Here is a 17917-nt window from a genome sequence, read left to right on the forward strand (position 1 = left end):
AGGCTATAGCCTCAAAAGACAGATCCTGTCTTTGTAAATTGGGTCAAGTGGGGAAAAGATGTTAGGGACAGACTGCTAGTCTCCAACTAACTCAACAAAATGTCAATTTAAGGCTTTTTTTTTTTTTTTTTTTAAACCTGTGTATGTCATGCTATGCTTAACAGGTTTCCTGCTAAGAAGACCCACATAAATGGCCCAAATAAACATACACTCACCAGCAACACTCCCAACTCCTGAAAATACAGCATTTGTTATTGTGACTGCATATATAAGGAAAACTTTTACAGCTGTCATTTATGTATCACTTGTAACTGCTCTAAAGACACAATAACAATTGCCATAAACTAAGGCTCTCGACCATGTGTAATGGTTACAGCTGCCTGCTCCTTGGCTTTATAAGACCCTGGTTTCCGTTGCTTATAACTTTACTGTCTGGGCAGACATTTTTCATTCTGGGTGGCTCCCTCAAGATAACTGGTTTTGGAACATTTCTGCTAAAACTGGCCAGCCATTCCTGAGAATAAGATGGTTGGGGGACAGGGAGAGTGGGACACAGAGAGCGAAGAAAGGGTGTTTTGCTCGTGTCCATAGAAATTCTTACTCATTTTGTTAAGGAACTCTACCACCTCCAATATTGGGTGCAAGGGCTTGCTATTTGGCAGAGACATTATCCTGGTGTTAGCTATCCACCTAACACTTCACCCAAATTTGGCCACACTGTTAGCTCTGAACATGCAGAGCCTTGTTAGCATTTGACAGTTAAATGCTCTGAAGCTTCCACTGGCATTTTCCTGCAGGGGTTGAAGAAGGACTTTCCCTGCAACGGCATCTCCCCATTGTGCAGGGCTGCAGTGGTGACACGCATAGGAACTGAACTCAGGGTGACACTCGTTCCTGCACTCCCAAGGTTCTTGTTATTGAGAGCCCAAGCAACCCGGAGAAGGCAGCAGCAGACTGACTGGAAAGCAGAGGTTTGAGGAATGTGGGGAGCAGGAGGCTAGAGAAAATAAAGGGCCCTGGGGAAGGGGTGAATGGAAGAGTTAGGAAGCTGGGAGAGTAGATAGGTGCAGTGTTAGGGCAAGAGCCAGAAAAGACAGACCAGTGAATAAGGGCAGAGAGGACGGGGTGGAGTTTTGATAGGTACACAGAGGAAGCTGGGACAGTGGATGGGAGCAGCAGTGGCCAGAGGAGTGTGTGTGGGCACATTCCTAAAGTTGCGGGGGAGGGGGACAGGACCCAGGTGCCGGGAGGGTGTAGATAGGGGTGAGGAGGTTAATAGGTGCAGAGGGAGAGGGAGGTGGGGAAAGTGTGAGATCATCTAATTAAAGACTGGACCATAACATAATGTATGGGGGAGGGGGCTAAATTAAGGGTGCAAGGGCCATCTTGACACTGGCATCTCCTAATGGTTGAGTGCTTCACTTTGCAACCTTAATAGAGTGTGGGGGGAAATTTAGATGGAATATATATGTATTGCCATTGAGATTACTTTTGTGATGCTCGGTAATCATGGAACCATTTCATTTACACTCATTAAACCACCTCAGTATCAGTCTAGCAGTCCACCAGCCTAGACTTTTTACAAATAAGTGTTTTACACCTTTCATTTGAACAAGGAAAAATACTTAACTACTTACCCATTAAAAAAAATTCAAAAATACAGTTAATGTCATGCTCCCCACACCAAAACCCCCTGATCGGAACTCTGCCTCTTTGATTATCTTGCTAAGGGGTTCTTGAGGCAGATCACACTGTTATAGCCTTCTCTCCCTCACTAAACTGGGAGGAGAGGTAGATATGCTGGAGGGTAGGGATAGGATACAGAGGGACCTAGACAAATTAGAGGATTGGGCCAAAAGAAATCTGATGAGGTTCAACAAGGACAAGTGCAGAGTCCTGCACTTAGGATGGAAGAATCCCTTGCACCGCTACAGACTAAGGACTGAATGGCTAGGCAGCAGTTCTGCAGAAAAGGACCTAGGCGTTACAGTGGACGAGAAGTTGGATATGAGTCAACAGTGTGCCCTTGTTGCCAAGAAGGCCAATGGCACTTTGGGATGTATACGTAGGAGCATTGCCAGCAGATCGAGGGACATGATCATTCCCCTCTATTCGACATTGGTGAGGCCTCATCTGGAGTACTGTGTCCAGTTTTGGGCCCCACACTACAAGAAGGATGTGAAAAAAATGGAAAACATCCAGCGGAGGGCAACAAAAATGATTAGGGGACTGGAACACATGACTTATGCAGAGAGGCTGAGGGAACTGGGATTGTTTAGTTTGCAGAAGAGAAGAATGAGGGGGGATTTGATAGCTGCTTTCAACTACCTGAAAGGGGGTTCCAAAGAGGATGGATCTAGACTGTTCTCAGTGGTAGCAGATGACAGAATGAGGAGTAATGGTCTCATCTTACAGTGTAGGAGGTTTAGGTTGGATATTAGGAAAAGCTTTTTCACTAGGAGGGTGGTGAAGCAGTGGAATGCGTTACCTGGGGGAGGGGGGGGTAGAATCTCCTTCCTCAGAAGTTTTTAAGGTCAGCCTTGACAAAGCCCTGCCTGTGATGATTTAGATGGGGATTGGTCCTGCTTCGAGCAGGGGGCTGGACTAAATGACCTCCTGAGGTCCCTTCCAACCCTGATATTCTCAGCCAGCTCAAGAGTCAAGCGGAGCAGTAGTAAAATTAAAGGAGAAAGGGAAACTAAAGAAATCGTAAAAAGAAAAGGATTACTTATGGCACCTTAGAGACTAACAAATTTATTAGAGCATAAGCTTTCGTAAGCTACAGCTCAGTTCATCGGATACATACAGTAGAAAATATAGTGGGGAGATCTTGCATACACAGAGAACATGAAACAATAGGTGTTACCATACAGACTGTAACAGGAGCGATCAGGAAAGGTGAGCTATTAAAGCAGGAGAGTGGGGGGGAGACAGGGGATGGGACCTTTTGTAGTGATAATCAAGGTGGGCTATTTCTAGTAGTTTACAAGGACAGTAGGAGGGGAAATAAACAAGGGGAAATACTTTTACTTTGTGTAATGACACATCCACTCTCAGTCTTTATTCAAGCCTAAGTTAATTGTATCCACTTTGCAAATTAATTCCAATTCAGCAATCTTTTGTTGGAGTCTGTTTTTGAAGTTTTTTTGTTGAAGAATTGCCACTTTTAGGTCTGTAGTCAAGTGACCAAAGAGATTGAAGTGTTCTCTGACTGGTTTTTGAATGTTATAATTCTTGACTTCTGATTTGTATCCATGTATTCTTTTACGTAGAGACTGTCCAGTTTGGCCAATGTACATGGCAGAGGGGCATTGCTGGCACATGATGGCATAGATCACATTGGTAGATGTGCAGGTGAACGAGCCTCTGATAGTGTAGCTGATGTGATTAGGCCAATGATGGTGTCCCCTGAATAGATATGTGGACACAGTTGGCAACAGGCTTTGTTGTAAGGATAGGTTCCTGGGTTAGTGTTCTTGTTGTTTGGTGTGTGGTTGCTGGTGAGTATTTGCTTCAGGTTGTGGGGCTGTCTGTAAGCAAGGATTGGCCTGTCTCCCAAGATCTGTGAGAGTGATGGGTCGTCCTTCAGGATAGGTTTTAGATCCTTGATGACATGTTGGAGAGGTTTTAGTTGGGGGCTGAAGGTGATGGCTAATGGCGTTCTGTTATTTTCTTTGTTAGGCCTGTCCTGTAGTAGGTAACTTCTGGGTACTCTTCTGGCTCTGTCAATCTGTTTCTTCACTTCAGCAGGTGGGTACTGTCGTTGTAATAACGCTTGATAGAGATCTTGCAGGTGTTTGTCTCTGTCTGAGGGGTTGGAGTAAATGTGATTGTATCATAGAGCTTGGCTATAGACAATGGATCATGTGGTGTGGTCTGGGTGAAAGCTGGAGGCATGTAGGTAAGTATAGTCGTCAGTAGGTTTCCAGTATAGGGTGGTGTTTCCCTATACCAGAAACCTACTGACAACTATACTTACCTACATGCCTCCAGCTTTCATCCAGACCACACCACACAATCCATTGTCTACAGCCAAGCTCTACAAAAACCAGTCAGAGAACACTTCAATCTCCCTGGTCACTCGATTACAGACCTAAAAGTGGCAATTCTTCAACAAAAAAACTTCAAAAACAGACTCCAATGAAACACTGCTGAATTGGAATTAATTTTCCAAGTATACAATTAATTTAGGCTTGAATAAAGACTGGGAGTGGATGTGTCATTACACAAAGTAAAAGTATTTCCCCTTGTTTATTTCCCCTCCTACTGTCCTTGTAAACTGCTGGAAATGGCCCACCTTGATTATCACTACAAAAGGTCCCATCCCCCGTCTCCTCACTCTCCTGCTGGTAATAGCTCACCTTTCCTGATCACTCTTGTTACAGTCTGTATGGTAACACCCATTGTTTCATGTTCTCTGTGTATGCAGGATCTCCCCACTATATTTTCCACTTTATTCATCCAATGAAGTGATCTGTAGCTCACGAAAGCTTATGTGCCGATAAATTTGTTAGTCTCTAAGGTGCCAAAAGTCCTCCTTTTCTTTTTACGGATACAGACTAACACAGCTGCTACTCTAAAGAAATTGTGTTTTAAATTCTCTAATCCCAAATCAAAGGAATCTCTCAGTAAGATTCCATTACCTTATCCTTCAGCAAAGGGTTGCTCTACACAGGTTTTGTACTAGCATTTAAAAAAGGAAAAAACCCACCACACAAAATAGCTATACTAGAACAAGCCCTGTTGTGGAGACAGTTTGAAGGTGCATTACAGAAGTATACCTTATTCCCCTTCCTTTACGAAAGTAAGCTATACAGGTACAACGGCATCCACAGTGCAGGAAGACAGGGCTGTACCACTTTAACTGTACCAGTATAGTTAAAGCAGAACCCGTACATCTAGACAAGGCAGCCGATCGTCCTACCCTCTGCTGGTACGCCCCCGCTCAAGGAGCAGTACGGGTCCATGGAAGTGTGAAGCTAGGACAGCAGATCTGGAGTTGAAAATGAGGGGGTGTAGAAAATGGCAGGTGGTGTTAAGTATGGGGGTTTAATCCCCATTGCCAGCTCTACAGAGGTACAGTTACAGTTGTGGGTGTGTGGAAAGTACAACTGTGCATTTTCTGGGTTTCTAATGTTTGTGTGGTTGAGTTTTTATGCATCTTGATAGCAGCCCTGATCTCACCCACTGCTGCATACAGGCAGACCCCTGTACTCATGCAGAGCCCCATTGAAGTCTGCAGAATCAGAGCCTCTGGGGAAAACCCTGGCTCCTCTAAAGTCAAATGGGAGTTGTGCCATTGACTTCAACAGGGCCAGAATTTCACCCTGGAGTCTAGTTTAGACAACAGCTTCTGGACACCCCGATGTGTTCAGGGAGATTAGTTTCTGCAGCCACAACCATAATATATTTTGTGATTCATGCAAAAACAAAAAGGAGGCAAGTATAAACTCAGCTTCAAAAGACATTTATTGTGTATTGAAAACTTCACAAGAGAAGCCCTGGACAGCTATCAATTCTACATGTAGAAATCCATGTTGTATACAAAATAATCCAACATCAGAAGTCCCCATATTTAAAAAGCAAAAAGCTATGTTCACTCCACACAAAGTGGTTTGTTTAAATCCAGTATTTTTTCTTTAAGTACTATGCATCAGCTGATACAAATTTCAGCACTCTCCCTATTACTTTAAAGGCAAGTCTGAAGACTGTAGAAAAAGTTTCAGTGGCTTTTGGGTTTCAAAAAATGGCCTAGCAGAAAAGACACAACCCAAGTGCTGGGAAATAGCAATACCTTCTCTCATATCCCTTCGAAGGGAGCAGAGGTAGTTCTTGAAGGAAACACCAGAGCGGTTCCTCCTCTCCTGCTCAGAAATCAGTATTTAAAAAAAAATAAAAACAAAAGCTCAAACCCCATTTTCTTAGTGCACTTGCTTTCTGTCATGGGGGGAAATGAATGCATGGTTTAGTGGGTGCAGGGGTTCTAGATAAAGTTCTTGGGTGAAATCCCAGTCCTGTTGAAGCCAATGGGAGTTTTCCCATTGCCTTCATGGGGTCAGGATTTCATCCATTTATCCTGATCATCTAATAGAACCTAACAGAATCAAGAGTTGGGATCATGAAGTAGTTCCACTACTAAATCCCTCCCTAGACACCTCTCTATTTGACCCTTGGACTTTTCCTACCATCCCTTACTTTCTGCTTCCTTCCTCTACCACCTTCCATCCTCAGCTTTGTGCCAACCATCATCTTATTAAATACGGCACCTAGTACATCTAACTCCTGTGAAAATAGTTTATTTTTACCTCTAATCATGAACTTCATCTATGCTTGCAGCTGATTCCTACTATTGGACAAGCTGCCAAAACCAAAAATTCCCTCTGGTAGCCCAGCCTCTCAGGGCTGTGACATAGTAAACTAGGGAGAAGAGTGCAGTGGGGAAGAACCAAGAAGGAAAGCAGGCAGACTTCTAGAATCAATGGTCAGTATTACAAGAAGAAAGGACAGTTTTACAGGCCAGACACTGCTCTGTGGAAGTCCTAACTGATTAACGTATTGGATGAATGTTTTCACAATGTGTTCTAGGACAAGGCAGAGAAGAAGGAGAAAGCACTCACAGACCAGTGTAAAAACATTAGTACATCCTGGATTTACACTTCTCTGCCTATAATATCTTAAGGCCTTGCGCACCACAGAATCTAATTTCTTTTACACTTGTAATTACATTATTCTGCTAGGCCAAGTGGAAAGAGTAATTCAAAAGTAAACAGACTTAAGAGTTTTTCTCCAAATGACATTTTAACTGCACTATATTTACAACCTAAATGCCCTTGCTAATCCCAAGCGTAGAGTACTTTTATATGCCACTGCATGCCCTTTAACTGGAAAGAAAGTAAAAAAAAAAAAAAAAAAAAAAGCAATACATGTTATAGTTATTAATCCACTGTATAATAAGCTTCTATTCAGTAACTAGAAACATGAGTTTTGGTGTGGGTTTTTTTGTTTGTTTTTTTAAAGCACTCTATTAACCTGTATATTTATTCCGATCTCCAAGAGGCACAGATCTGGCAGATATGAAAATGCAGATTTTATATTTAAAGACTGACATTTCAAGATTTCACATGATTGAATGCGCTAGCGAGCTAGACTTTCTGAAATTATAATTGCTTTCATATTACCCTGAGATGTACAAAAATATTATTCATTTATTTTACATGATCAACATTTTCTTGGTAACAAGATGCAAATTCAGTATTTAGTTCTGCTTCTGGTAATGACTTTGGTATAAATTTGTCAACGACTTAGACCAAGACGATGTTTAAAGTTAATTACTGGTTGGAACTCATTAACCAGACTTACTTCTGTCATATTAATATACACTTAAGGGCTAGGTCCACAAAGAGGATTTAAATGTTAAGCATCACAGTGCTTAACGTTTTAGGCACCCTGCTACCTAGTGACTTCCATAGCTAAGTTATGTACCCATGCTCCCTATACAATGCATGGGGAGGGTTAGGTGCCTAAGAATGGAATCCACAAAAGCCAGCATGCTGAGTGGGGAGTCATGTAAGCTAGCCAATAGGAAACGATGATGAGGGGGTATAGTTCAACTCCTACCCCTCAAAGAAACTCCAGGCACCTCTCTCAGTTTAGAATTCACAGGCACGATCCCTTTCCTAGAGTTAGATACCTAAGCCCTTTCCTGCAGCAAGCAAAAAAGGAGGAGGAGCTGTTCCTTTCTTATAACCTCCTGTGCCGCCCCCACCCCGGCAGGAGCTCACTGGTCTCTCCACCCCACCCCCCCGCCAGCTCCGGCTCCCCATTTCCTTCCCCTCCCCACTCCCCCGGCTCGTTTTTTCCTCCCTCCCTCCCCAATCCCAGCTCCAGCAGGAGCTTGCTCTCCTGCCTAAAGCAGCTGGCTCTCCCCGCCACTGCAGCCCTGGTGCTGGAGGAGTTCTGTGCCCCTGCTGATTGGGGGGCCCATGCCCCTGCTTGCCCGGCCTTGTACACAACCCTGCTCCTGTTGAAGCTGTTCCATTGAGTATAAATAAATCTTCATCAGGCCAGAGAGAATGTGCTTCTGAGAACAGCTACCATATTGGGACTCTTATTGCAGGAGAAACAGGTGGAAAATGCCTAGCTCATGCCTAAGCCCCAGTGGCACTGGGGCACCTAGACTAAGGCAGCTATTTGCATATTCAGACATATTTTTAGGCACCATGGGAACTTTACCAAAAGCAATTTATGTGCCATAGTATTTTTGGCATGTACAGAGTTAGGTGGCAGCTGCATGGGGATCAGAGGATCTAAATTTTTTATTTAGGCACCTAAAGTGGCAGTTATGGCCCTAAATCCTTTTGTGGGCCTAACCCTGAGATTTTTCCTACAATAGAGTTCCATGCTTCTGCCAATAACATGCTCTCATGTTCTAAAAATATACACCGTGTTTAAAATCTCCTTAGATATCTTCCTTTATTAGCAAAGTGTATACTACTAATACATCATTAATGTATTATACAGTGTAATAATGCATTGTAAGCTATGTTGATGGCAAAAGGCTTTGGGCACTTTATGATGTGACCTGGGCAGAGACAATTAGTTTATTGAACAGCCCCCTCAGTTTGGAAGGGAAAAGTGATACCATTTATACATCTAAATATTCATTAGGCCCACATAAATGCAGGTAGATAATTTTACAAAGGGCATCATTTGTGCTGCAATCTGTAGGCACGCTCAGTAGTGGGCCCACAATTGTGTGCATAAAACGGGAAGCCAAAATTGAGATCCTTTAACAAAAAAAAAAAAAAAAATATCAAGCTCAATCTCTTGTTGTCAGTTATTGTCTGATAATGCTTTGGGTACTATATACAATGCCTTCTGCTCTAATGCGCTCAAGTATTGGTGCATAGATATTCTTCCTCAATGGAATTACCATACCTTTGGCATCAATTTCACCTGAAAGATAAAAAAGGAAATTACATGATATTTAGACTAATGTGCATATACTAATTTCTGTTGCAGTGTATATCAGGATTTATTAACCTGTTAGGTAAAGTACTGATGCTGCCTGGAGGTAAAAGTCAATTTCGAGAGATACTAAAAACGGAACTTGTCATATGTATTGGTATACACATTTCGAACGGATCCAAGAAAACATGTGGAAGACTTTCCATTTTGGCCATGAGTGTCAGTCGTGTAACAATTTGTTTCCTTTTAAACCAAACTAAAAAAAGCAAGGTGAAATCAGACTCAGAAAATTTTTCTTCATTTCCAATTAGCCAATAAAGGAACGGAGATCTGAATGTGTGGAATGGCGTAGAGGTGGCTACAACCAATAAGCATGTGCTTATTTACATGTACAGTCTGATTGGTTAACTTTAATGCAGGCCTCAAAAGTTAAATGATTCAGAGGGTGCAGATGAGAGCATCTAGCTTTGTCTGCCTTTAGCCTGTTGTGAGTCAGGATCTCTCTCTGTTCAATGCAACAGAAGTTTATTTGCCATGTCAAAGGCTGCTCTTCCCTGGCAAAAATAGTAATTTAGTAACAATAGTCAAAATCCTTTAAGGATAGTTAAAATTTTGCAAGTGAGCTGAAGCCTTTGAATACCTTGGCTCAGACTCTGTAGTCCTTAGTCATGCTGAGTAACTTCTACTCACACAACTAGCCCCATTGATTGGCAAAATTACTCATGGGAGTAGATGCAGAATTTGGCCCTTTGTGGTTCAGCAATCTCCTTGTAAGCCACAGAATGAGTAGGATCTCAGTCTTGAGAGGAGAGAGTATAATTCTCAGAGGAGAGGCAAGGATAGAGCATCTTGGAAAAGTAATGCTCCCCTCCTTCTCTGCATGCACATAATCACACTGGAAAGCAGCGATAGATAGAGAACAAGGACAGTGATTTTTTTGTTGTGATTTTAGGGAAGATTTTGGTTATGGAGAAAGAGTAGCTCCCATTCCTCAAAATGATCTAACATCCCTCCCATCTCTCCTTTAACATGATCCCTGAAAATCAAATCAGGAATCGGTCTGCACGGCTAGATTTGTATTTTAGTTAGTATAGAGTTATTCTGGGGTTTCAGCAGTGGGCCCTAAGACCATTCAGCATAAAGATTAGGAGGGGACTAAAAATGTCATGGAGTTTTCACTCTTAACCCATACTTTGTAGATCATTTTTCAAAGGCAGAAAAGCACTTTGGGACCTTCGGATGAAAGCTTCTATGTAGATGTTAGTCATTAATAAGTATCATTAACATGCCTTTGGTACAGTTTAGATTTTAAAATCTAATCAGTGACAAAGTAATTTAAGAAAATCACTAACATATCCACACCCAAAAATGGAAATTTAAAAAAAAAAAATCAATTTAAGATGATACAGGAACAATTCAAGACTTTCTAAAGGTGGTTTATATAAACTATGGGCTAGTCTACCCTGGCAACACTAAAGCCACCTCCACAAGAGGCGCGGCTCCCAGCACTAGTGCTCTGTCTACACTGGCGCTTTACAGCGCTGAAACTTGTGGCGCTCTTTTCACACCCCTGAGCGAGAAAGTCACAGCGCGGCAAAGTGCCAGTGTAGACAAGCCATGCGTGCGCATTCTACGTTTTCTAGAGGTAGCCGAACACAAAGAAAGGTGTGAAGCAATTCCCTAAAACAATAATTCTATAGTCATAGTATAGGATGAATAGGCACTTACCATCTAGAACCATCCTAGCAGCAATAGCTGTGGGGTACCCTACAGTTTTAGCCATTGAAGAATATCCTTTATCATCACCGTACACAACCAGACTGATGAATTTATCTTCCAAATGGCCAGATGGGTGCCTGATACCTATTTCATTTCTCATAATGATCATATCTCGTTCTCCAGCACCTAAAGAGACAAACCTAGATTATTATATATCATTTCTATTATGGTTATGAAGCGCTCAATTGTGCTAGGCACTGTGCACACAAGGAGAAGATCAGCTGCAGGCCGTGAGCTGACAAATCAAGTGTGTGTTCTGCTTTAGGCTCTTATTTCTGATTAACCCAAACAGCCACCTGCCAGTGCTAAGCGCCTCATCCTGAACATTTCGTATATAAAATAAACCCATTTAGAATGATAACAGTTCTGTAATATGGAGATTTGGCGCATCGGTCCTATTGAACTTACTTGGACTTCATTGGAGACTTTCCTTATTCACATCAGCATAAGTGAGATCAGAATCAGTCCCATGATATTAATTGAAAAGCCATGTAACAAAGGGTTAGCTGCATCAGTGGTAAAAGGCACACTGTACTTGGCTATGTAAACCCAGTCACGGAACCCTTGGAGAAGCAGAAAATTAACCCACAATGGTTCTGGGCTAATATGGCCATTTGACCAGCTAACCATTTTATAACGTAGTTCTTGTTCTGAAGATGCATCTTTATATGGCAGAATTATTAATATTCCCACCTTGGGTTATTTCACATGTCTGTTTAGCCATCCATAAAATGGACATAGAATGGATACTGTGATTAGTCTTGATCCAGCATGATTCTGAGCTCTCTGGTCCTGATTCTGCAAAGCACTTTAGCGTGTGCTCATCTCAAAACATGTGCAATCCCGTTTGCTTCAATGGGACTGCTCATGTTATGTGCTTTGCAGGTTCAGGCCCACACTGCTTTACTTTTTCCACAGCACAAACCTTTGGATCAGCTGTATACACAGAACAAACAATTTACTAAGTACAACACTAATTTCTGTTAGAGTGGAGTTACCGTTCATCACTGCTCTCTGTTAAGGCCTACTTTATGTGCTTTAAAATCCACATGCTTAAAATGCACAAGACTCAGACTGTCTTGAAATTTACTCTGCCTCACGGAGGTGCTGAATAGTGTTAGCTGGTGCAAACTTGGATCATTCTAAAATTCTTCTGGGTTTTTTTTGTTTGTTTGTTTTTAAACCCACACCTGGGGCTCAAACTATGGCTCTGATCCACCCCAAACTGATCTCAGTCACATGGGATTTAGCACATGGGGCATGGCACTCACTGCCCCTTGGGGTGGGGGATGTATATTGAAGAAGTTATTCAGGGTTAAGTGAAGAAAACAGCTGCAACCAAAAATTTTGAAATGGGACTTGCAGCAAGATTAGAGCTTTGTTGAAGCAGAGTTTGAGCCTTCAAAGGGAAACACTGTGGCCACTGAACCCGAGCTGCACCCATGCATTGTGAATTTGAACTCTAAGCATGGCAAAAATCTGAGAACGATCAATGAGCATGTTGTTACTCTCTGCCTCTGTTGAAGGGTTTTTTATAGTTTTGGGAAACATGCCTTGAGTAGTACAGCTGATATAGAAGGACTAAGTTTTCTGGGGGTGCCCTTCCATCATATGAACCAGGATCTGGGGTGTCTTGCCCCTGTGGGGGTTCCAAACCCCTCTCCATCATCCCCACTCTTGGCAGTCTGAGCCCGTTTCCCAGATTCTGCTCCCGTCCCATGTCACTCAGGACCTGGGGAGGACCGTGCCTCTGGGTGGGGAGCTGAGAACAGGCATGCTTGTGCCAAACAATGCTGGGACTGGGAGGAGGAGCTACGAATGGGCATGGCTTGGTACATAACAGAGGCTCACAAGCATAGACACTGTGGGGAGGGGTGGGGAAATGGGACGGAGGAAGGCAGAAAGGGGAGAGGAGAACATCCATTGAGATGAACAGAGCTGTTCACACATCTCAGTTATCTGGCCTTCTCATTCTGGAAGTGCCTAGTGGTGCCTTCTCACTCTCTTTGTCGTCCAAACTATATTCATACCATGTGGAACAGCTTCCACAGGAGCGACAAAGCACCCCACATTAGAATATCCCATAGTCTAGTGGTTAAGGCACACACTTGAGAGGTGGGATACCCCTTTTCATGTTCCTTCTCCTCATCAAGGAAAGCAAGAAACTGAAACTGGGTCCCAGGTGAGTACCACTGGGCTAAAAGTTACAAGGGAGGTCATCCTCCTATGCCCCTCCTCCTCGACCTGGCTGTTCCATGTAGTTAGGTGTGCTCTGAGCACCTCATTGGATCAGGCCCAGCAGACAAGACAGGTGTTCCATCTGCCTATATCCACCTGGTTTGAGGACTGCACTGGGGCTTAGATGTGGCAGGCACATACCCTGAAGCAGAAACTTAGGCACCTAGGTGACTTTTACAGCTAAGATTTGGTAGCTCATGAGTTTAGACATCTACAGGGTTAAGCAAAAGCCAAGCGGGGGTCAACACTGAACTATGCTCTTTGTTAGCAATCTCGCTTGACTTTCTCCTGTTTGCCTTCAATAGGGAGAAATAATAAAGCATGTTTCAGGACTTGTCTACATAAAGACACTCAGGAAAATTAATCTGAATTAACTAAAGGTGTGAGTTTATATTGGATTACTTAAACTGCACTAAACCCCTGAATAAGAGCATCCACACAGAATTACAGTGACCTTACTTTGGTTTAGCTTAGTTCACTTATTCTTTCACTCCGTGAATTAAGATAAAAAGTGTCCTTAATTCAGTTTAATTCTGAATAAGGGCACGTGTACACTTAAAAATTGCAGCAGCAGAGTCAAGATGCTACCTACGCCGACGGGAGGGATTCTCCCATTGGCATAGATCAGTGGTCTCCAATCTTTTTATGCCCAAGACCACTTTTTGAATCTAAGGGCAACCCAAGATCTACCCCGCCCCTTCCCTGAGGCCCCGCCCCTTCCCCAAAGCCCCACCCCGCTCACTCCATCCCCCCCTCCCCGTTGCTCACTCTCCCCCCACCTCACTCACTTTCACCAGACTGGGGTAGGGGTTCGCAGTGTGGGAAGGGGCTCTGGGCTGAGCCTGGGGCAGGGGTGCAGGAGTGGGTGCAAGCTCTAGGAGGGAGTTTGGGTGCAGGAGGGGGCTCCGGGCTGAGGAAGAGTGTAGAGGTGCAGGAGGGGTATGGGGTGCTGGCTCCAGGAGGGGGCTCAGGGCTGGGGTGCAGCCTCCCACCAGGCAGCACTTACTCCGGCAGCTCCCAGTCGGCGGCGCGGTGAGGCTAAGGCAGGGTACCTGCATACTTTGGCCTCACACTGCTCCCAGAAGAGGCCAACATGCACCTGTGGCCCCTTGTGGGTGGAGAGGGCAAGTGACTCCACGCACTGCCCCTCTCAGCAAGTACTGCCCCCGCAGCTCTCCCGGTCAATGGGAGCTGCAGGGGCGGTGCTTGCAGGCAGGAGCAGCGTGCAGAGGGAGATCCCTGCCCCACTGCCCCCAGGGCAGCGCTGGCCACTTCTGGGAATGGCGTGGGACCAGGGCAGTGAGTCTGCTTTCGCAGCAGCCACACTGCACCACCAGAGATCGCAATCAACTGGGAGATCCTCTAGGATCAATCAGTAGATTGCAATTGACTGGTTGGTGACCACTGGCATAGATAATCCACCTCCCTGAGAGGGCGTAGCTAGGTTGATGGGAGAATTCTCCCATCAACCCAGCGCTGTCTACCCCAGGGGTTAGGTCGGTTTAACTGCATCACTCAGAGATGTGGATTTTTGACACCCATGAGCAAGACAGTGAGATTGACCGAATATCCTAGTGAAGACCAGGCCTGAGAGCCTCCACACAGAGGGTTTGATGTGGTTTAACAATCCACTTTAAAATTCACACCTTTACTTAATCAGATTAAATTTTCTTGAGTGTGTGTAGGCAAGACCTCAGTTCAAATGTGAAATAATGCAGGCTCACATACCAAAGGGCAGCTTCAGCTCCATGTGCTTGGCAAGAGCCCCCACAATGGAGTCTGCTATAGGAACTGGCTCATCTCCAAGTAACCCTAACCTGGTGAGAGAAAGATGACAGAATGAGATCATTGCTTTCCTCTGAAAGTTACATTCTACAATCCACAAAGTGAGGAACAAGGCCCTTAGTGTGCAATTCTGGGAGAGGAGCAATAGGACATCATGTAGAATTTTGACCCTGTATCTATGTAACCGAAAGCGCAACAGGGTGGATAAAAAAAAAGTGATTTAAACAGATAATTTATTTTTTTCCTTTTGAGAAATAAACCTGTTTAAAATTAAATTTGAAATTATAACAACTCATGTGAAGGCCTAAACTTACTAGAATATATTAAAATCAGTGAGTCCTCCTCAAAATTTTAAATGAGTTAAAGAGTGGTACTTGATTAATTATAGAGACTCGGGGGAAAACATCTTTAACTTTTGAGGTCAACTCAAGCTATACTGTACATGCACACCACAATTTTAAGAAAGAAAAATCTATTTTCAGCCTTTCCAGTGGAGTGAATGCTGGTATTTACATTTTTCCAAATGTAAGCACTTTCCGTTGGTTGTGTAGAAAAACTTTTGCCTTAATTACTTTTAGGTTCAGTTTAGCTAGCAGGAGCAGAGAGAATATTTTGTTCAGTTAGATCAATTCATTCAAAGCTGAGAAACCAATTAGAAGTTGGGGGGACGGGGGGGGGGGGGGACGACACAACAAAGAACAGGAAAGCTTGTTTTTCCTCTTCCCATCTAGAAATAAAAACCAGGTGGGAGAGAAGATCTACAAATTCTAAAATCTTGAAGGACATGCAGCCAGATTTTCAAAGCTATCTAGGTAACTAAAAAAATAGATACCTTGGGGTATTTTCAATAAATAAATAAATCTGAGCAGGGAAGGCATCTAACCCCCACAGATTTCAAGGGGTTAGGCACTTAACCTGCTCAGTTTTGAAAACACCAATTGGCACCTATCTGCATCTTCAGGCACCTAAATATCTTCAAAAAGCTGGCCCATGGTGACTAGAAATAATTCATCAATTTACTAACAGAAGTTTCTTTGTTTAGTAAATCAGTTAGTTTTAAATGCGAAACATTTTTGATAACCTTTTTTTGCTTATGTATCCACAACACTTTAGTTCTAGTTAACACAGCATTTTAAAAATTGTTTTGTTTTTGTGCATTTGTGTATGAGTTCTACCGCAAATCAACATATATTAATAGCAATACCAACCAAGGAGAATGAACCTTTAGAAAAAAAGTACAAATGCAAAACTAGATGAACATTGATCATTTAAATCGAGGTTTCCTGCTCACTGATTTAAAATCAACCCAGCCTACGACTCAGCAGGACAGAAGCGCAAAGCATCTCTAGGATTAATTCCAGCAAAAAAATTCATCCATATGCATGGTCTACACAGTAGATGTAATACTAGGTCACACTGCAGCAATAAACAAGACTTCTAACATCTTAGCAAAGCACTGTCCAATCTACAAATTAGAAACATGCTACATATCATCCCTGTGTCAGTGGAGAAAAAATGCAGGCACAGAAGAGGAGCGACTTCCTGAACGTGACTCAGCATGTCATCAGCAGAGCAGGAAGAGATTAAGTTCTCCTGGTTGCTAGTACCATATCCTAGCCACTGTGCTTCCTCACCTTGCTCTCTGGTGTCACCATGAAATCAGACATTACTAATTTTATCATTGACAAAGGTTAAGATATATTTTGCAAAGAAACAGAGCAGAGTATATGAACCCAGGTGACACAGTGCTCTGCTGAGAAGATGCTAGGAAATACTTTGTGAATGGTGTTGCATTGGCAAATACTGGATTCCATTAACCCTCACCCCCACATACATCCCTCAAGATGTGTGTGGGCTTCTTTATGACTTTAAGTTTTTTAACAAAAAGCATACAACTAAACAGATAGCTACATAAAAGCACTAGTCCCTGTTAAAAACCATTAAAAAAACCATTAACTCCCATACACACACGGGGGGGGGGGGGGAGAAGGGGCACCAATTATACAAACAGAATCAAACCAAAGTCATACTAACAGAGCTGAAGTGGATGTTTCGTCTGATTTCTATTTTCTATAGCACCATATTTCAGCAAACACATCATTGCGAGGATTGAGTCTCAGTTCCCTAGCCCTCCAAAAGGTGGTGGTAGGGGACAAATTTTTGCTGTCTGAAATTATACTTTTTTTTTTTAAAACTTCAATGCATCTTTGTAGTTCTAGAAGACCTCTCCATTAGATCATAGCATTGTTAGTGGGATGCAAAATCATCACTGTGTCAATCAACTATCTGATTAACTGCAATGCAAGGAACGCAACAGAATGTTCCTAAATATTTGATCTCTAGGGTCAAACTTCTGTTTTCTAGAAGGTTAATAAAAGGGAGCTCTGTTCTGCAGCCTATCCTCATGCAACACGTCCACATGTGTAACAACTGCAGGATCAGGCCTTCCCAAACGTTTGTCACAATCATCAAACAACAGGTTTAAAAGTAAAGTTTAGAATAAAGCTCTGAATGAATATGTCTAGTAAACCCTAACATTCCTGTTCTGGGCTACATACTTGGTTTCTAGAAAGGCTTTATTAAAAATAATAAAATAAAATAATAATAAAGAATCATGACTGGAATCTCCTACCATTCCACTGCTTCCAGCTGACTGTTGTCCTGTTCCAGTTTGCTGTAGATTGCGTCTTTCAGGACATCAGATTCGGCAGAAGGTTTGAGTCCAAGCAGCTTACACATCAGCTCTTTCTAGTTACAAAAAAATTCAAATAGCAAGTTACCACCTGCAGGCCTGGGACCTCTTCTCATATCCCTGGGATGAAGTTTTAGGAAACTAGCTAACTAAAAGGTGCAGGTCACTGAGGACAAGTGAATCTCTAGGGTTTGAGGGAGAGAAGAGAAGAAGGTCTGTGCTTCCAGCAAAGCAAGGGTAGCTCAAAATTCTAAAGTGCAGCGAGAGCCAATTGCCCCTTCTCCATGCTGCATAGAGCGAGAGAGGGGGTGGGCTGTGTATGTGCGCACGTGCACACACACAGACACACACATACACACACACACGGACAGTCTTGCCAGCCAGCACTCTTTCTGAACTACCTGTCTCTGCTTGGTCCTGCCCCCTTGCTCAGCAAGGGAAGTCGGGCATGGGAAT

At 43.1% G+C, this 17917-nt stretch overlaps 1 protein-coding gene across 2 annotated transcripts in view; it reads right to left on the reverse strand.

Annotated features, from left to right (window-relative positions):
• Window positions 1-8446: 8446 nt before the first annotated feature.
• Window positions 8447-17917, reverse strand: part of AASS (aminoadipate-semialdehyde synthase) — a 51559-nt gene continuing 42088 nt past the window's right edge. Inside the window, exons 21-24 of one of the 2 annotated variants that reach the window (XM_048836194.2) lie at window positions 17402-17517; window positions 14713-14801; window positions 10696-10872; window positions 8447-8955 (exon numbers count right to left, since the gene is read on the reverse strand). In XM_048836194.2, the coding sequence (XP_048692151.2) occupies window positions 8837-8955; window positions 10696-10872; window positions 14713-14801; window positions 17402-17517 (501 nt within the window). In that variant the 3' untranslated portion in view covers window positions 8447-8836. Of the gene's footprint in view, window positions 8956-10695; window positions 10873-14712; window positions 14802-17401; window positions 17518-17917 lie in introns of those variants that run through there. The other variant, XM_048836195.2, reaches the window with a different exon arrangement.

Source organism: Caretta caretta, chromosome 1 (genome assembly GCF_965140235.1).
Source record: "Caretta caretta isolate rCarCar2 chromosome 1, rCarCar1.hap1, whole genome shotgun sequence".
NCBI classification, from domain to species: domain Eukaryota; kingdom Metazoa; phylum Chordata; order Testudines; family Cheloniidae; genus Caretta; species Caretta caretta.